A 20,362-nucleotide genomic window follows, 5' to 3' on the forward strand; every position below is an offset into this window, starting at 1 on the left:
ACCGACCTGTTATAATATGTAATTAAAATTGGTAACAATAACTAATTTAAAAAATTACCTTTCAAAAAGAAAATTATGTTTGATTTTTAAATAGAGGTTGAATTTATATTATTTCACCAAACTGGTATAATAATGTAATTAAAATTGGTAACAATGACTAATTTAAAAAATTACCTTTCAAAAAGAATTTTATGTTTGATTTTTAAATAGAAGTTTGTTATATATAATTGTATTGTAAACGATTTTTTTTTTTAAATTAAAAATAAATTTAAGTGAAATTCAATTTTAATGAACCAACACATTTAAGATATTCATTTATTTAAATTCAAACTAATTTAAATAAGTTCTTAATTTAAAATTAAATTGGTTTAATCAAAATTTTGTAATTTTTTAATCAAACAAAAAAAATATTTAGTTTTTAGTATATTTTAAAATTATTTATAAGAAAAAAAAATATTTGTAGGTAATATAAAAATATAATAGGGAGAAAATTATTATTAAAAACGAAAGCAGAGAGCGAGGAAAAATCCGGGGTTCAGGATAGCCACTTGTCCTCCTCGTTCCTTACACTCTCAATCGCGCGACCGTATCTCAACGCCGTCGCCGAAATAGTTGTGTTTTCCTTCAACATTCTTCGTAGATAGGGCGCCATTGGCTCTCGCTTGTTCGGATTTCCATCAGATCTAGGGCTTCTGCCGATCTGTTCACTTGTTTGTTCCATGGGAAATTAGGGGATTACTCTCTCAGTTGTTCTTTAATTTTCCCGGAAAGTACAACGATTAATCTTCGTTTTTTCATCTTCTGTGTGCGCGCTAACAACTGCTTGGACATATTGGCGAATCTTAGTCTTCTCTGCAAACGAGCTGGAAATTTCTTGTTGAGATTGGGTATTTGCACGCCAAGACCCTCTCATTGAGGCTTTATCAAGTTATTGATCTTTTCGGTTACCGGTGGTGCGTTTTTATCGGAATTTCTTCTCTTCATTTAGGGTATTGGAGTGCTGTGGCGTATATTTTATGTTGTGGAAGCTTTGGTGGGTTGATTTGGTTTTGGTTTAGGTTTAGGTTTAGGTTTAGGTTTTTGAGACTCTAGTGTTTGATATTGGAGCAAACCTAATTATCGCGGAGAATTAGGTTTGATGGCTGATCGTAACTCGGTGGTCGCAAGACCAATCTGGATGAAGCAAGCTGCAGAGGCGAAACTGAAGAGTGAGGCTGAGAAAGATGCAGCGGCTAAAGCTGCTTTCGAAGCTACTTTTAGAGGCGTAGATAAGAATCCTGTAAAAGAAGCGGCATCCTCAGATAGTGATTTTGATGATACTGAGGACTTGGAACACAAGCCGATTGGGCCTGTTGACCCTGCTAGATGCACAGCAGCTGGAGCAGGTATAGCTGGTGGCACGGCCTGCGTGCCAGCTTCGTTTACTGTGGTAACTAAGGATGGCGATGGGAGGAAAGTTCCTCATGGTGGCGCGCAGATTAAAGTAAAGGCGTCGCCTGGTGTAGGTGTTGGTGGAACCGAGCAAGATGGCATTGTGAAGGATATGAATGATGGTACATATACGATCACTTATGTGGTGCCAAAAAGAGGGAATTATATGGTTAATATTGAGTGCAATGGAAGACCAATCATGGGTAGTCCATTCCCAGTGTTCTTTAGTGCAGGTATACTCGATGGTTATGTTATATTCTTGTAATCTTATTGTATACGTGCAATGATTTAATGTTTGATTTATCTATTAAGTAAATAGAATATATCCCAAGTCTGAATGCTTCTTTGGATTAGTTAGATATTTTGATGAAATGAAATGTCGACTTTAAACAGATATTAAGATTATCAATGGGAATGCACTATTTAGATACTGATACGGATACTTATTTAGATACTGATAACATTATTTCCTTGGCCATTGTTAATTGCTTGGATTTCCCTCGTGTGTTATTGATTTATCTGTTTCATTCAGTTTGCTATGCAATGTTTTCTGATGACCGAGCTGTTTGTTGTTACCAACCAGGCTCGAGTTCTGGTGGACTCCTGGGTTTAGCTCCTGCATCATCATTTCCAAATTTGGTCAATCAAAATATGCCCAACATGCCTAATTATTCAGGGTCTGTTTCGGGGGCATTTCCTGGTTTGATGGGAATGATTCCAGGTATTGTAGCTGGTGCTTCTGGTGGTGCTATCTTGCCTGGAATTGGAGCATCTCTTGGTGAAGTATGTCGAGAATACCTTAATGGTCAATGTGCGAAAACGGATTGTAAGTTAAATCATCCACCTCACAATTTGCTCATGACTGCAATAGCTGCAACAACCAGCATGGGAACTATTAGTCAAGTGCCCATGGCACCTTCTGCTGCTGCTATGGCAGCTGCTCAGGCCATTGTTGCTGCCCAAGCCCTTCAAGCCCATGCTGCTCAAGTGCAAGCACAACAAGCTCAGTCTGCGAAAGACTCTTCTGGTATGCTCAGATTTTTGTATATAATTCAATGCTCACTCTTTTGTTTTTGTTTTTTTTTTTGTGCTTGTGCTTCTCTCCTCAAATGCATCTTATGTTGTGTTCAAGTGTATTTGTTTGTGTTTTGGTTCTCGTGTACTTTCTTTTAACTTCCTAGATTACATATACTATATATTTTCTTAATGAACTTCTTGTTATTTGTTGATGCTTCTCTGGCAAGGTTCATCTGACAAATCTGGGAAGGCTGCTGATGCACTGAAGAGAACGCTGCAAGTTAGCAATCTTAGCCCACTTCTCACCGTGGAACAGCTGAAACAACTTTTTAGTTTTTGTGGAACTGTTGTTGAATGTACCATTACTGATTCAAAGCATTTTGCTTACATAGAATACTCAAAGCCTGAAGAAGCTACTGCTGCATTGGCATTGAACAATATGGATGTTGGAGGTCGACCTTTGAATGTAGAGATGGCAAAATCACTTCCACAGAAACCAGCTGCCATGAACCCTTCACTTGCTTCATCTTCTCTGCCCATGATGATGCAGCAAGCTGTAGCCATGCAACAAATGCAATTTCAGCAGGCTTTGTTGATGCAGCAAACTGTGACAGCTCAGCAGGCCGCTAATCGTGCAGCAACTATGAAGTCTGCAACAGAGTTGGCAGCAGCTAGAGCTGCAGAAATAAGCAAAAGACTTAAAGTTGATGGAATTGGGGATGAAGAAACTGAGACAAAAGAAAAATCAAGGTATGGTATACTGTAACCACTAATCTTGCACCATCTCCTGTAAAATAAAATAGAAAAAAGGACCTCGGGTTCTTGAACAAATTCAAGATACTTTAATTAGCAAACAGTGAGCATTGATGGCTTAGGTAAATTCAATCCTTTATCATAAAATATCAACTGCATTATATCTTCCCTTTTCTCCACACTTTTGATTTGCCAGGAAGGAAAACTCTCTAGTGTATGCCTTTTTTCTTGTGTTATATGTCATGTGTTTAAAGTCCAGGTTTTACTTTGAATTGAATTCTTTCCATCTTAATAAGATATTTTTGATTTTCCCCCTCTTTTCTGTAGGTCACCTTCCTTGCCCAGGGAGAGGTCAAAATCCAAATCAAAATCACCTATGAAGTACCGAAGTAGGCGGAGATCACCAACTTATTCACCTCCATATCATCACTCAAGAGATCACAGATCTCGCCATTATTATAGAGTTGAAGATGACCGGAGGTCTTATAGAGAAGCAAGAGATGTTAGTGAAAGATCTAGACGGCGAGATCTAGATAGATCAAGAAGTCATCGCTCACCCATCTCAAGGAAAAATAGAAGCCGAAGCATCAGTCCTCGCAGAAGAAAATCGTACAGAGCAGATTCAGACTCTCCAAATCGCCCAAGGGAACGTTCACCCCAAAGAGGTAGGAAATCAGATCATTCCGATTTAAGATCACCAAGTCGTCATCATGGGAAAAGCAGATCATCCCCAAGAAATGATGATGTTGACAAACTAAAACGTAGAAGACGATCAAGGTCTAAATCTCTTGAGACTAAGCATCATTCTGATGAAAAAACTAATGAAATGCAACATGGAAAATCAAAGAATCGGGATAGAAGGAGGTCAAGATCTGCTTCACTTGAAGACAAGCATAGTAAAAGAAGATCATCACCTAGAAGCATGGACAAGAATGTATCTAAACATAGAAGGCGGTCCAGATCAAACTCTAGGGAGAAGGTAGATGATACCTCATCGAAATATCGTAGTAGAAGACGATCACGGTCAAGTTCTTCAGAAAGTAAACATCTCACTGTTAATAAGTTGGATAGCACTAGAGATGAAAAGGTAAGACATCGTAGCAGAAGAAGATCCAGGTCAAGATCTGTTGATGGTAAGCATTGCAGGAAGGAGAAATCAGATAGAAGCAGAGATAAAAAGCCCAGACATTATGATAGAAGGTCATCCAGATCTATATCTCCTGGGGATAGACATCAAAGAACGACCAGGTTGTCTCCTACCAGTTCTGATGAAAATGAACCTAAACATAGAAGGAGTTCGCTATCTCCTGAAGATAAGCATCGTGTTCATGTTACCGACATAGATAATGGATCAGTAGCTGAAAATTCAAAGCATCATGGGAGACAGCGGTCCAGGTCAATTTCAGGAGAGAATGGACAAGGAATTTTTTCTCTAAGCACGGAGGAAAATGAATTTAAAGATGGAGAGCATTCAATACTGGAACCTGTAGGAGGTAAGTACAATGAAATGATTGAAGATTCAAAATGTTGATGAACAACTAAAGTCATAAACATATAAACACTGACGGAGATGGATTGATATTTTCAGGGCATGAAGCTAGTCTCTCAAAGGTTATAGATGATATGCCAACAGAAGTTGATCAGGGTAGAAAAGGGTTAAATTCCCAATATTCCAATGTTGAGGAATCGAGCAAAATTGAAATGTCTGCCATTGAGCAAGTTGATTAGTTGGTAAGTTCAAATGCGTTTTTTTTTTTTTTTTTTGGCTTCCCTTTTCCTGATTACATATATTGATACGAGTCGATTCTTGGATGTTGTTGCCTTAATACAGATGCAATTTCTGGCGATTGACGTTGAGGAGGCAGAGTTAAATTAAAAATTTGACATGGAAGCGGTTTAGTGTATCTCATAAATCACAAAAACAGTTGCGGACTTGAATACCTTCATAACCCGGATCAAATTTCGTTCTCAACAATTTTAGCCAGGCTTGATGGCATATCCAAAGGCATCCATTGCTGCATCATATGAGAAAGGGCTACTTGATAGAAGATTTGTTTGCATTTCTTTGGGTGCTCAGAAAATTCTTCTGATTTCTAGTTTTCATCCATGTCTTTTGTCTTTGATTATCTCTTGCAGGTTGAAGTTGGTCTGCTTTAAGCGTTTGAAGTCTTGCTGTCCTTTTGTCTACAAGACAAGACACCCAGTATCTGTAGCGAGCTTCTTTTAATACTTGATGTATGTTGAACTCTATGACCTCCTTGTTTCATGGTGAATTTGCGATAAAATTGTCTGCACCAGGATTGATGCCTTAGGAATTGAAGTACGATCGTATTTCGTCTTTTCTTTTTTACTTTTCTTTGGTTATTTATTCTCTTTTTCGATGCTGAAAGGGTAACTATGGTTGGAACTGAAGTTTATTTTGAGGGTTCTTCCTATACTAAATCAAAATACCTCATGTTTTATGTTTGGATTTCTAGTGCTCACAAGTTCTTTTGATTTGGCCAATGCATGGGTTTTATTTTAATATCCATTTGAATGGGCGTTGGACCTGTTCTATGAATATACATGCAGGTTAATCGGGGTGATTGTCGTTGGAGGTTTATCGGGTTGATTTTCTCTTGTTTACACAAAGGTATGCTTTTGCAGTGGGAAGTTATTAACTGCAAGCTTCCATTTAAGTCCTGGATCGTTTACACGGTGATTAGTGTATGCTTAGGAAATCTTGTTCTTTTTTTATGCACTGCAATTTGCTGTGGTACTGTTGTCTTCTTCCCTCATATCTCTTCTTTCTTCTTTCTTCTTTTTTTTCTTTTCTTTTCTTTTCTTTTCTTTTCTTTTCTTTTCTTTTCTTTTCTTTTTCTTTCCTCTTCTCCAATCTCCAAAATCTTACTTTCGTTAGGCGAAGCTAATGTTAAAGGTCGAAACCAAATGTTGCTGGGATAAAATGCTTCAAAATCTCATCCTTCTGGGTATGATCAGAATGGCTGTCTCACTTGGAAGCTTTTCTGTTATTGGTGAATTGCAAACATATATATGTATATATATATACACAACAGGTATTTTTTGTATGCTTGGTTGAAGAAGATATTTATAGGGGAAATCTATAGCAGTTTATTTGATTAGCTTCTTAGATCATAGGTCTGGTTTCTATTATTTTGGTATATAGACCATAAATAAATGAGCTGTATATGATCGAAGCAAACCTTAAGTCTCGATTCGGTTGTGTCTGAGGAGCTAGGGAAGTGCATGTTTGTGCTACAATGAGTCTTTTGCTGATACTGGATGTATGTGCTGTGCTAGCTTTCTTTTCTGTTTCCCTTACCTCAAGTAATAGGCTTCTTTTTGTAGGACATAATGTCATAGAGTCTGAAAGGGAAGCTAAACAAACCACCATGATTGATGAATTTGAGGTTGGATTGTCTGTGGGAGTGCAAATAATATGCCTGATTGCTAGTTGTGCCTTGGAATAGGATATTGTTTGGCCTTTTCTCTTTGGTGTTTGTTCTTTTTTTTCCCCCCTCCCACTCCCCTTTCTTCTCCTCTTTCCTTTTCAAATCATTTCTTGGTAGGATAACCTGCAAAACGATGGTATGAGAGCTGCAGCCTTTGGTTTCAAACTCGGGTTCCAACTTTGATGAGGTGGATGTCGATATCTTAGTTCATGCTCAGGAACCGAGCACCGAGGTTTAGTGTTGAACCTCACAGCTTGGATGTCTTATTTCATGCTCAGTCTATTGTTTCTGAAGGAACCGAGCACCGAGCTATAGTGTTGAACCTCACAGCTTGAATCATCACTATGTCTATGCTAACTTGGTTAGGGTAGGTCGAGCTCCAAGAGACGTAGTCTAAATTTCAAAGTTATGTTCTTAGCACATTGAAAATCAGTCAAAACAAACCCCATCAAAATAGCCCTTAGGTTTTGTTTAGATGCATATTGTATATTGGTTTTTGAAGAACTTTGATTATTTGAAGCAAATCCATGTATTTTTAGAATGCTTATATTGTAGTATTGAATATCAAACAATGTTTAGAATGCTTAAATGGTAAGAGAAATTGATTGGTATTTTGGAAAAAAAAAATTAATTTAATTGAAAATTTCTTTTGAAAAAAGTTTTTTAATTGATTTTTAAACCAAACTACTAAAAACGCAATTTGGAAAATTAAATAATTTAATTGATTTATTTATGATAATATTTTATAACTTACAACGTTTTATTTATTTATTTTTCATAAATAAAGAATAATAAATATTGTTCTAAAATTAATTACTTGAAATCAATGAAAAAAAAAAAAAAATCTTCTAAATTTTCTATTTGGTCTTTAAATTTCAAACGGAAGATAATTTTTTAGTTTTCTAAGATCGAAAGTTAAAATTTTCACTTCGATAGATAGAAATTAACCTTCCTCCCCCTAATACATAGTGAAAAAGAAAGTAAAAACGTGAAATTCAAAGGTAAACGTATTGATGTCCGTTTAACTTGAACTCGGAATACAGGGAGAGTGAGAAACAATTGTCATAACCTATTATATAATTATATAATTATATTATATATTTATGTAATAATGAAATTTGAATTTTTAGAAATTAAGGTAATAGAAAAAAAAAGATTATTTTTTTAATAAAATATTATTGAATTTATTATGATAGGATAATTTTTTTTTTTTAAATGAAAATATAAATTATCATTAATTTTTTAAGGTTTTTTTTTTTATTTTAAAAAAAAGTACATAAAAAAATAATGTGGAAAATTGTACAAAATAATAATAAAATAAACCGGAGACGGGGACACATTTTTGTAATTAAAAACAAAAAGCGAAGGTAACGGATTCACCGTTTGCCACTTAGCGCCTCCAATTCCCACGCTCCCCTTTCTCTCTCCCTCTCTGCCACTTCATCTCCTTTCCGATTCCGTTCACTTTCGTATCCGAATCGTTCCTTCCTCAATCTCCAGCTTCCAAATCCATCAACAATTTGATGCTATGAAGGTCTAATTTCTGCCATTTTCGCCATTTCTGTATCTGCAACTAGCTTCACTCACTAATAGTAATGCATTCGTCGTTTGCTTTCTCTCTAAAGGAATTTGTTCGTGTCCGCAGGAACTTACCGGATCGTCTATTTCGGCATTGGAAGATTTTCTCTGAGGCTTTCTTTTTTGTTTGTATAAGCTATGGGAATATCTTCCGATAACGTCCGTGGCTTCATTCTCGCCGTCTCTTCGAGTATCTTCATCGGTAGTAGCTTCATTATCAAGAAGAAAGGTCTTATGAAAGCCGGTGCTGTTGGAAACAGAGCAGGTTTGGTTGATTCTAGCATTTTCGATCGCCTCTGAGTTTCGATTTGATGTATTGCATCTATTGGTTGAATTTCACGTTTACGTAAAAGTTGAAGCAATGTGTGTTGTTACTGATTTGATAGCCAGTTTTGTGTTGGTTTGGGATCGACATCTTGAACTTTATCTAGAATTCTTCGCCATATTTTTGCTCTTTCTCTTCATGTCTTATGTTTAATTGCACTTCTTTTGGTGTGATCAGGTTCAGGAGGATATTCGTACTTGTATGAACCTATGTGGTGGGCTGGAATGATCAGTAGTAAGTTCTTCATTTATTTGGTTACTTACGATAATTTTATCCTGTTCAAACCTCGACTAACAACTAGCAGCAGTTCTCTTGAAAGCATTATTGCGCTTGCACTTGCACTTGCACTTGCACTTGACTCAGATTTGTCGGAAAAGTTTCCAAAATCTGCTCCTGTCTGTTTAATATCTCTTTTTTCCAGCTGATTCATCTCTTGAGGTGTTTCTTTTTCCAATTCCTAGTAGAGTTAAGACTTAGGAAGTCGAAGCATCCTTAGATTAGAATGTGAATGCTACAAGATAAGGTGCAAATAAGTAGAGCATCCCTCTCCTTTTCGTCCTTCATTCCCTTTCTCTAGGCAAAAGCATATTAGTATTTAATTACCAAAAGAAAGGACAGGCTCGTTTTTGGCTAACTTGTTCCAACTTTTTGAGGTATTGGTAATATTTTGTTCATAAACGTAATAATGACTGAGAATTTTTCCAGAGTTCCTCTATCATTATAAGGCTTCTTGAGTCATTATTTGTTGAGAAGAGCGATTTGGAGTTGGATAACTGCAAGAGCATTTGCAGGTTCACTAGTAATTACAATGAAGAACATAATTCTCACGGTTCTGTTGTTTAATTACCAAAGCAAAGAGGCAAGAAACACATAAGATTGCTTTTAAATCAGTTTGTTTCATTTTGTGTAGTGATTGTTGGAGAGATTGCTAATTTCGCTGCTTATGCATACGCTCCTGCAATTCTCGTAACCCCTTTGGGAGCTTTGAGTATAATTTTCAGGTATGTATCAATTCAAGGCATTTTTTTTTTTTTTTTGTACTTTTGATATCAGTTAATGCTTAGATACTATATACTGTGCTCATAGGAAACCGAATACATTCATGGGAAGGAATGATATTTAGTCCTCAACTGTAGTTTAACATATATATCATATTTGATATTGTATTATAAGACAAATATTGAGATATTTGTCTTAACGTAGCCATCATATTTACTATTTTATGATACGGAAATATGTGGTTTAAGTATGCTTAGAGTTGAGTAATTTAATTAAACGACACCATTATGCAGTGCAGTGCTCGCTCATTTCATTTTGGAGGAAAAGCTACATATCTTCGGAATGCTAGGGTGTGTTCTTTGTGTGGTGGGATCTACAACTATTGTTTTGCATGCTCCACAGGAGAGAAATATTGAGTCTGTCAAGGAAGTTTGGATGCTTGCTACAGAGCCAGGTTTGTCATTTGCTTCACCATATTACATTTCCATGCTTCAGAGTTTGCATGTTTTTTTATAGTTGTCACACCATTAAACTTAAAATATCCTCATTTTTCTTCCCAATTCGGTAGTTTTGATCGAAGATTGGGGACATTTTTAATAGGGAATGACATTTTTTTTACCTTAAACTTGACTTCATTTTGAAAAATCATTCATAAATATTTCCACGTGCTTTCAATAATATAAACTATATATTTAGTACAAAATTAATGAACCTTTTTATAGAAAAACAATGTTAAAGTTATATTTTTTTAAAAAAAAAAATTGTGATCTTTGAAAGATTCATTCCATCTTCAATGTCATGCATTGATCAGTTTAAAATTTTTGTGATGTGAGGTTTATTTTTGTTGAAATAGATAAATATTGAGAGTTCCAACTTTTACTAATTTCATGATTATAATAAAATTTTCCCTTTTTTTAGTAATTACTCTATAAATCTCCTTCTAGATTTACCATTTGACCAAATGTAACAATTCCATGGTTGTTATGTACCAATCCAACACTCACCATCTAGACTAGACTAAACTCAAACTATGATTTTTACATCATTATTTTTTTTATAATTAATGTCATGACCTCCCTATTAGTTATTTTTTATCCTAATATCTTAAAAGTTTTAGTTATAACGGAAATTAAAAAGTTGGTAAAATTACCTTTAAAACATTAAGGATAAAGTTATACCAAATTACCTTTTGTCCCCTTTTTTACCAACCCGAAGGTAGATTATTCTTTTTATCCATTGTAATTTTTTTTCTTCAACCATTGTATATTTTTTTTTTACTTCAACCATGTAATTTAATCACAATTAGATTGACACAATAATTTGGTTCTTACCAGGTTTTCTAGTATACTCCATCATAGTTTTGGTTCTAATTGTGGTTCTTGTTCGATACGCGCCAAAATATGGACAAACGCACATGGTTGTTTATGTTGGAATTTGTTCTCTCATGGGTTCTCTTACGGTTTGTTTACCATCACTCAAATTCATGCATTTTATTAGTTCCAATCTTTTTTCTCATATCTTCAATCAACTTCGAATTAATTTGTAGGTTATGAGCGTCAAAGCAGTTGGAATTGCACTCAAGCTGACATTTTCAGGAATGAATCAGTTCAAGTACTTTGAGACGTGGTTTTTTACGGCCATCGTGCTAGGAGGTAGCATTTTGCAGGTGAACTACTTAAACAAGGTACGTCCATACAGCCTGCTCACTCAAAACTTTATTTTTATTTATTCTTACGTTTCTATTGATTAATATGGTCATATTTTAAGACATGTTTGTGCTGTTGGTTGAAAAAAAAAAGAAAAATGGTTTTAAAGTAAAACACTAATTTCCAAACTATTTTTTATTATTGAATATTTTAATTAGGTAAAAGCACTTTTTAAAATTTCAACAAAATACTTTTTTATATTCCTTTCATTCCTCCTCGAGCACTTTAGGCAAGTGGAACAAATGTTTGAATAAATTTGTGCGCACCCTGGTTAATTTTACCAGACAACTTACTATATTTGGTTAGCTAGAAATTCATAGATAGCTGTTTTTCTCTTATTTTAATAATTATTTTACAAAAACTATAAAAATTGTGAAATACTCAATGGGTAAAAGTACATTTTATTCTTCCATAAGTTATCTTGGACTCACCCATCTTAGGAAGCATTTTGGGTGGCAATATATTTCTTCCTATCTCATGAAGTGCAAACATTAATTTCTTATTATAATGTGATGTCATTGACATCTATTCTATAGTATAATATACTGTGTTGACATTTGATAAAAATGTCAAATTCCCAATTTTATGAAAATATTGATAAAAAATTGATGAATAGATATCAATAAAATACCTAAAGTCATATTTTGTTTCTATTTTTTAAAAAATATTTCATCAATTTTATTAGGTATAATGAAAATCAATGTTGAAGTTGTGGTTAGAAAAACCTGAGGATAGAATGAGAGGAAATGTTTTAACATTTCTAAACTTAGTTTCTCAATATAAGTAGCTTTGGTACTATTTAGAGAAACTCAAAGCACTTGCATCTCTCTATCTCATCACATTCTAGACTTTTTGAAATTGTTTGTCTAAACTCTCACGGATATAGACTAGTCATATAATTTTCATCGAATTAGTTAAATAATAATAAAATTATAAATGAAACGTTGATAAGGACTTTTCTTTTTAAGAAAAAAAAAAAAAAAAAAGCTAACAGTGTAAATTTTAAGCTCTATTTCAAGTGCATGAAATAAAAAAGAATAAAACACAAATTACATGGACCAAAAATGATACTTTGATCCATTTTTCTTTGTAAAGTTTAGAAATGCATGAGTATCTCCTATTTTACCATTAAGAGAGGTGTGACTTTTGGTTTCAATTCTGCAGGCGCTGGATACCTTTAACACTGCTGTAGTATCTCCTGTTTACTACGTGATGTTCACATCACTCACCATTCTTGCCAGTATGATCATGTTTAAGGTAATAATTTATAGCTCAGTTTCTTTTTTATTTTTTTTTCCCACTTAATAGACTTTTACATTGATGAGCACATGCACCATATCTATATTTATACTTGAAATTATGGATATTTTGGCAGTTAAATTATAATTTTAATTTCTGAAAATTAATTAATTTATTATATATAAATTTAAATTTTATATTTAATAGATTTCTAAATTTGATGGAACTTTTTAAAAATTCTAAAATTTAAGACTACCCAAGTCATTTTGAAAGTTTAAAAAGTAAATAGACAATATCTATAGTTTGTGGAAAAAAAAAATTCTAGTTTTTATAATTTTAAAAGATAGAATTTTATCTCTATAGCTTAATAAAGCGGGTACACTACCTAACCCACATAATTAACCAAATATTAAAGGTCACCTCAGTGGCACACAAGATAATTGACCATTGAAACTAACTGTGAAGTTTTATTTATCAAATCATAAGAACAAATTCTATTTTTCTAAAACTACAGCCCTTTATTCTTTTTTTATATTCCATGTGCTGCTACTCTGGACCCTTAGTTTGAGTTTTGTTTGCTTCTAAAGTTAGAAGTTTTAAGTAGAGGGGTAGATAAGGCTTTATATATATATATATATACACACACACACACACACACACACAGATATATATATATAGTACACTCAATAGTTAATACGATCCAATAGCTAATAACTTTCTATGGCGAAGTCTGTTTTGTTTTCTCCCTCTCCTAATCCTTTATTTTTTTTTTTTTCCCTTCTCTCTGGTCTGGTTTAATAACTTACAGGAATGGGATTCACAAAATGCATCACAAATCGCAACCGAATTATGCGGTTTTGTTACCATTCTTTCTGGAACTTTTCTCCTACATAAAACCAGGGACATGGGGAGTTCTCCCTCCTCCTCCTCCTCCTCCTCCACCTCCTCCGAAGTCCCCATTGTCTCTAGGTCCCCCAAATGACTTATTATTAGTACAACCACAAATTCTAACTAGCTAGCACCAGAATAAACAAAACGTAAAAGCAGATGATCACAGGCCACTCTCAGTCCAGGAACCATGGCGAGGGTACAATTTATTGTAAGAAGCAAACAATATGGCCCATTCGCAAAAAGGCAAAATGAAGTTCAAGGGAGATTGGCTTTGGCTTTGGCTTTGGCTTATCATCTATATGAGGTACAAATTCAAATTTCATAGTTTTTTTCATCGATAGAAGGAAGGAACTTACGAGAGCTAACATTTGAGGATACAATTCAAATTTCTACACAAACTGGCTTACATTAGGTTTGAGGTTTTCTAGATTTCTCTCTCTCTCTCACCAACATTTAGTTTTGGTTTTGCTGATTCTCTAATTGTAATTGTTTCGACAGTTTATTTATTTATTTTTATTTTTAATTGCGAGTAATTTGATTGTTGTTGATACGGACAATCATACAAATGAGATGTCCTTCAAGTTCCTAGATTTTCCCAATCATATATTGGTATCAACTTGAATTGTTTGGATACTATCCATCTTCCAAGCTCCTAGGCCAGGCTAGAATAAATGTATAATATCTCAATCGCTTGAATTTTTGTTCGGATGGTTTTCTAAGATCCCAAATTCTAAGCCTTAGATTCAAAACTTAATAAAATTGGTAAATTATAATGATCTCGTGATTTCTAGCATTTAGAAGGAATATGATACCATTGTGGACAATATCATACTATTGTGGAGGTTCGTGATTTATGCTCAAAGTGGATAATATCATAGCATTATGGAGGTTCGAGATTCCTAACATTCTCTAGATAATTTTGGGACGGCTATGAGCAAGATGCAAAAAATACAGCTTCCGATATCCTAATTATCAATAATAATAATGATGATGATAAATCAACAGAGCAACGAAGTCTTTAATCTATACAAACAAAAAGGAATATATATTATAGCAATTAGCAGTTCAGCGAAAATTTTCAGCATGAAAAATGATCAGTTACTGAGCACTTGTATTAGTAGATAGATGTTCAGTTTGCTTACCTGTATATAGGATCTCGTTGTGTTCAATTGGCGTGATTGTAAATTTGAAATATCCAATAAGATCATCATAAAGCACTGTCAAATTGGAGTTCTAAGTGCATTTGCTCCTTCATTATCTTTTCAACAGCATCTGCAAAGCTTGATAGATCGTGGCGAAGACCAACGTCCAAGGAATTTGCCATTTTCTGAAGAATGTGAACACAATCAGAGGATGAAAATGCATGCACGTATAACAACACCCTAATGACAACCATAAGAACCTAAGTGGTTGGCTAAATATCTCATTATGTGTTAGATCCCCAAGTGTCTTGAGCTTCTTTTTTTTTTTTTTTTTTTTTTCGATTNCAATTTAGTCCAAAAACATTAAAATTAGTAGATGATAAACTAGTTGGCAGAAATTCAAAAGAAAAAAAGATTATTCTCTTAAATGATTTTTTTCCCTAAATTTTCGTCTAATCACTTGGTACTATGCCATATAAGCTTATCATTAACCAATCTAAATTTTCGAACCAATCTAAATTTTCGTCAATTCACCAAGTATTATGCCACATAAGTTTATCATCAATAATTAAATTAAAAAATAGTGAAACGTAATGGATTAAATTGAAACGTTTTGAATGGTCGAAACTAAATTGAAAAATATACTCATAGCAGGGGACTAGATCATAAATTGAGCTAAAACTAATCAGATTAAGTTAGCTTTTCAGGTATCAAAGAGAGACGAATAGAAACTAAAAAACTAAAAGGGAAATAGGGGGCCATCTTACCTCCACCTTGCAAATGAGGCTTAAAGAAACTCCTTTTATATAATGGTCTGAGAGGGGGCCATCTTACCTCCACCTTGCAAATGAGGCTTAAAGAAACTCCTTTTATATAATGGTCTGAGCTCTTGAGAGATATGAGTTTCAAAGGAGAATCGGACAATGGCCAACCTTGAGATACCTTAATGACTGCATCAATTCCTCCAATCATAGTACATATTATCGTTTCGTCTTGATCTAAATACTCGAAGGAATGACTGCAATGAGAGTAATTACTTCAGACTCAAAAATTACTGAAAGATATTATTACATTATTTTACTGGGGAATTTCGGTTTGGAAATCGGACTTCTACGCAAGAAGAAGAAGAAAACAAAATCCCTATGTTCTGCATTATTTTTAATCATACAATAAGTCTGAAAAGTTTAGGAGTCTCACCTCGATTTGTTTGCACTCTTCACAACAAATCGCCTAAGAGCACATAAAACAATCCTATCTTGTACTTTTCTCACAAACCATTCCAATGAAGAATTGCTGCTCATTCAAAAACAATGAATGGGTCAGAGAAATTGCTTTCCTATTCCACAAGTGAAAAACATTGCTGCTCATTCAAAAACAATGAATGGGTCAGAGAAATTGCTTTCCTATTCCACAAGTGAAAAACCCGGTCAGAATTGTAGCCAAATCATTACAATGACGGATAAATGGAGGCTTTGTCACCCTATGATGTTTATTATTTAAAAAAAAGTTGCATATTATCCATCGTGTCATTTCAATTAAACTCAAATAGCTTCATATCCGATTCCAGCAAACCAATATAATTGGTGAAAGTTGTACAACGCACGCTAATAAAACAGTAGCTCTAATTTGAAATTTTATAACTATGAGAAGGCTTTTTCATCCTCCAAATATCAAATCAAACATTTGACAAGAATATGTCAAGGAATAAGACTATAAAAGTACGTAAAGCTAGGAGAAATGAATTCTGTACCAGATATATGAGCATTTAAAACTTAGGAGAAATCAATTCTCTCTCTCTCTCTCCCTCTCTCTTTCTCTTACATGAAAAATGGATATAACTTGCATAAAAAGGGATTTGTTTTTAACAGATGCCCAAAGAAAGCTTTAAACTAAATTTTATGACAAATATTAAGAGAATCTCTTCGGCATATAAGCCTACTTAAATTACATCCTAAAAGAAGGACCAGGATTCTAGTTCCTAGCAACCCAAAGCGTTTGGCAAATTTTTTATTTTTTTTTAATCACTGCCTTAGTAGGCTCTGAGTTACGAAACAGATTTTTGTACCAAATAGCCCCAATTGGATTATGACTTTATTGTAAGATGTACTACCTTCGGTAGAGGTGAAGTGAAATAAAGAAACAATCTACTTGTCGGGTGAAAATTGAAACAAATATAATATTCCACGACATATTTGCATACTATTTCCAATCAACTATGGCATAGCTGCCTGAGGGAAGAAGTTAAAACCTAAAGGAACTAATCAAACCCACTGAACTGAACAATTATGAGACCATTTGGTTAGTTAAGGGAAAATTGGACTGGAGATGTGTTCAGAATTCTAAAACCGAACTAATTTCAATTAGGTTAGAGTTTGAGCAGTTTGGTGTAGCAGTCAACTCTATTATCATTAATGGCTTGTTTTGGTTCAGCTTTCCCTTTTTATCAGACGAACTGTGTTTCACTCCTATAAAGGTAACGATCAAGGTCTAATTATAAAAAACAGCCACCATCCTCCCAATTCTTCTCGACTACAGTGGAGCCAAATTTATACAAGGATCTTATGTTGAGGATTGTTGGTGGGGAGTACCACATCGGCTAATTAAGAGGATGATCATGGATTTATAAATACGGAATACATCTCCATTGACATGACCTTTTGGGGAAACCAAAAGTAAAGCCAAAAAACTTACGTTCAAAGTGAACAATATCATACCATTGTGGAGAGTCGTGGTTTCTAACATCTTATAGGAACATACCTGAAGGACTTTGAAGCGTTGATGATATCGTGCAAATGGACATCACCGGGAAAGATCTGTGCAAATATAACTGAATTATTCTCCTTCAACAGAATTTACATAAATAAGAGAGGCAGAGGTGCCAACAGATGGAATTACTCAGATTTTGAATTCAAATAATATCCGTGGATGCATTAAGTCATGGTACTTTAACGAGATAAAGGGATACCTCAGCATTCTTTAACTTCATTGTCCCCTCCAAAACTTCTATCAGCAACTCATGATCCAATTCGGATGGCTCAATCATACCTTCAAGTCTCTGTAAGCTTGAAAACTCTTCCAAGTTTGGAAGATGAGAATGTAATGATAATCGAACGAAATTATCAGTGACATCAATGACCTTCAGACCACCAATTGTGTCCTCGACCTGTTCAATAACATCCAAACTAGAGAGAAAGAGAGAGAAAGATTAAGGGAGGAAAGGAGAGAGAAGCATCAATACTAGATACAAACAATTCATATCTCGAAACACATATTACCTTTTAAATATCTCATCTAGTTCCTGCAGAGATTTTAGAGTTCTTTCGTTCTTCTCAATCTGGCTATCGAGTTCCAATACCTGGAAGGTGTACAAACAGTCTCGTAAATAGTTGATGACTGTAAGCTTTAGGTTCTAATCTTAGTGGATCAAGTCCTAATTCTAGTCCACTATCAAATCTCATGGAATTTGTTCTTTACTGTAGATAAGCTATTTTGGCTAGTCGGTCTAGCCCTAATAGTCTCACATAGGGTTCGCAGACACGAGAGTCACTCCCTCTTGTGTCACCTTCACATTGTGATGCTATTAGAGTTAGGTCAACTAGCAGTTTATCGGTAGCAGAGAACGGACTCCACAATGTTTGATAATGGACTAAGATTAGGATGTAGCCATCCAAATCACCCAAAGTCTAGAATTAGTCAAACCATATATATTGATAGCTCGTCATTAAGTTACAATGTCAAGCAAAGATTGAAACAGAAAATGGAACCATGCAGTATAAGTAAGCATCATTGAATTGCACGCTGCATAGAAACTTGCTTGTAATTGATTTTAATTGAATAAAGAACATGTGATTATAAAAAAATGAAGAAGCTAGATGTATCAATGTAACAGAAATAACCTCAAAGGCATTGCATTCACGCTCAACTGTCATGTCCATTTGATCTTCACCATTCACAGAGTAGCAATTAAATGTTGCCTTCTCTGGGTCCTACAAGATGGTAACGAAATCGTGAAGATAGATAGACATTCTCACTTGGTAGGAACGTTAATTAGGCCTATAATCAGGCTAAGTTAATCACAAATTAGGCCGAAAAGATTAGAGAAAAAATTAAATTGAAAATAACAAAAAAGTGGACTTAATCATTTGAAAAAAAAAGCTGACACAAACAACATCAAGTATTAGTAGTAGTCTAGAAACACCTTTGCAGAATATCTTGTCCAATATATTAAAGAATTTATTCTCTTCTGTTTTTACATAATGATAAATCAGATCGATTAAATAACTGAAGGATCAAGCTGAGTCGGATGAAAATTTGTCAGACATCGCATTTCCTATAGCTTCCTCCATTTGCTCCCCCCTTATTTCTCAATTCGCCTAAGATTTATTGAAATCCAAGTGAATACAATCAACATTCACCTTCCGCTAATTGGACTTGTTCGATATAATCCGTTTTCAACATTCAAGCAATGCATACTTTTAGAAAATTTATGTCAAATTTTGGTCTCTATCCGCTCATCCTAGTCCAGTAACTGTTGGTGTTGTAAAAATTTGTTTGTAATATAGACCAACCTGTGATGCACAACGATCTAACGACAATTTTAATACTTCAAGATCCATCTTTAATTTATTCGAATCTGTAATTGGAAGCAAAATGAGGACGTCAACACAAATAGGAGGATAAGAAGTGTAAATTAAAAGATAAACAAACAGTCCTACCTTCTATACTGGTTCTCTTAAGAACCTCGATCTCATTGGAGATTTTGCTGCTTTCAGCTTCCACCGCGATAAGTTCCTCTTTCATACGTTCAACATATGCATCTAGAGAGAGATTTAACAAATTATGAAGAAAAAGCATCGGAGAGATCGATCAAAACGCAGGAAAGTAAATACAAGTCGATAATATTGTAATGGTAACTTAAAGAAGGAAAATCCATTTAAAAGAACAGCGAACGAAAATTTGAAATGCACGCATACAAATGCATTCCAACCTACGGAAATTTAAAAGCAAGCTTAACAAAATTACCTAAATCATCAATCCCCAATAAACTATCTACGTTAGACCATTCTGACAGAGTCTGCTGTAGTCTGCTCTGCACATCTCAAAGAAAAAGAGCCACATATTTAAAAAAAATAAAAAAACGAAAGATATTTTAAGAGATGAAGAAAAGTACGATCAACTACGATACTAAACCTCGAGAAGGAGAGAACACTCCTTCAGTAACTTCTCAGAACCTAATGAATCCGTCGTATAAGCTTCATCTTCCTCCAAAGATCTCTGCAACTCTTCTATCTCGCTTATGCAACTTCAATAAGAGTAAAAATGTCGTCCAATTAATTATACATTGTTTCACATAACTACTGCACACAGAAACAAGATAGAGAAACCTGCGAACTGCTTGGAGATCGACGCTTAGAGACACAGACGGAGTAGCTTCCATCAATTCTGCCATTATTTTCTCCTTTACCTTTGCCGGAATTTGCACAGAATCCGAACGAGATTCCTCGCGCTGATTCGTCCGCGCAAAAATTCAAATTGAGAGAGAAGGGGAGAGAATTCTTCGGTACCCGCGGGGGCTCTTTAGTTTTTTTGGACCAAACCCGAAAATGGAGGCCGTGGGCCTTTTAATATTGGGTTTGAGTTGCAAGATTTAGCCCGCGTAAGCAAAATTGTTACAGCAGCAGGGAACCGCGGGACCGGTCCCGTTTCTGTTATTATTATTATTATTATTATTTAAATTTATTTCCAATTGAAAAAAAAAATCTAAATAATAATTCTAAATATAACTATTTGAAAGAATATTATAATATATATTTTATATTATAATATTCG

At 34.5% G+C, this 20,362-nt stretch overlaps 3 protein-coding genes across 6 annotated transcripts; 2 read left to right on the top strand and 1 right to left on the bottom strand.

Moving 5' to 3' along the window:
* Positions 1 to 512: 512 nt before the first annotated feature.
* On the top strand, positions 513 to 6,323 carry LOC111473497. 3 transcript variants are annotated; one of them, XR_002715710.1, is made up of 8 exons: positions 513 to 1,664; positions 2,015 to 2,458; positions 2,676 to 3,198; positions 3,529 to 4,694; positions 4,790 to 4,932; positions 5,033 to 5,521; positions 5,773 to 5,833; positions 6,101 to 6,323. XR_002715710.1 is itself a non-coding variant. In XM_023119003.1 (6 exons), the coding sequence occupies exons 1-5, from the start codon at positions 1,139 to 1,141 to the stop codon at positions 4,927 to 4,929; spliced, it is 2,799 nt and encodes a 932-aa protein (XP_022974771.1). In that variant the 5' UTR covers positions 513 to 1,138; the 3' UTR covers positions 4,930 to 4,932; positions 5,033 to 5,551. The 3 variants fall into 3 exon arrangements, 1 of the variants encoding a protein (XP_022974771.1); XR_002715711.1 differs by having other exon boundaries at positions 5,033 to 5,436; XM_023119003.1 differs by lacking the exons at positions 5,773 to 5,833; positions 6,101 to 6,323 and having other exon boundaries at positions 5,033 to 5,551.
* Positions 6,164 to 13,686, top strand: LOC111473499 (probable magnesium transporter NIPA2). 2 transcript variants are annotated; one of them, XM_023119006.1, is made up of 9 exons: positions 6,164 to 6,257; positions 8,299 to 8,496; positions 8,734 to 8,790; positions 9,467 to 9,557; positions 9,849 to 10,009; positions 10,890 to 11,014; positions 11,102 to 11,239; positions 12,426 to 12,518; positions 13,309 to 13,686. In XM_023119006.1, the coding sequence occupies exons 2-9, from the start codon at positions 8,370 to 8,372 to the stop codon at positions 13,480 to 13,482; spliced, it is 966 nt and encodes a 321-aa protein (XP_022974774.1). In that variant the 5' UTR covers positions 6,164 to 6,257; positions 8,299 to 8,369; the 3' UTR covers positions 13,483 to 13,686. The 2 variants fall into 2 exon arrangements, with proteins under 2 accessions (XP_022974774.1, XP_022974775.1); XM_023119007.1 differs by lacking the exon at positions 6,164 to 6,257 and adding an exon at positions 8,050 to 8,187.
* LOC111473498 lies at positions 13,682 to 20,126 on the bottom strand. Its single transcript, XM_023119005.1, has 12 exons — positions 19,918 to 20,126; positions 19,724 to 19,835; positions 19,556 to 19,622; positions 19,249 to 19,350; positions 19,102 to 19,166; positions 18,430 to 18,519; positions 17,809 to 17,888; positions 17,499 to 17,715; positions 17,291 to 17,346; positions 15,731 to 15,826; positions 15,368 to 15,551; positions 13,682 to 14,718 (listed from the first exon to the last, which is right to left on the bottom strand). Exons 1-12 carry the CDS (start codon positions 19,980 to 19,982, stop codon positions 14,599 to 14,601), a joined length of 1,254 nt encoding a protein of 417 aa, XP_022974773.1. The 5' UTR covers positions 19,983 to 20,126; the 3' UTR covers positions 13,682 to 14,598.
* Between the last annotated feature and the right edge of the window lie 236 nt (positions 20,127 to 20,362).

The sequence above is a fragment of the Cucurbita maxima genome, unplaced genomic scaffold, assembly GCF_002738345.1.
Source record: "Cucurbita maxima cultivar Rimu unplaced genomic scaffold, Cmax_1.0 Cma_Scf00123, whole genome shotgun sequence".
Taxonomy (NCBI): Eukaryota; Viridiplantae; Streptophyta; class Magnoliopsida; order Cucurbitales; family Cucurbitaceae; genus Cucurbita; species Cucurbita maxima.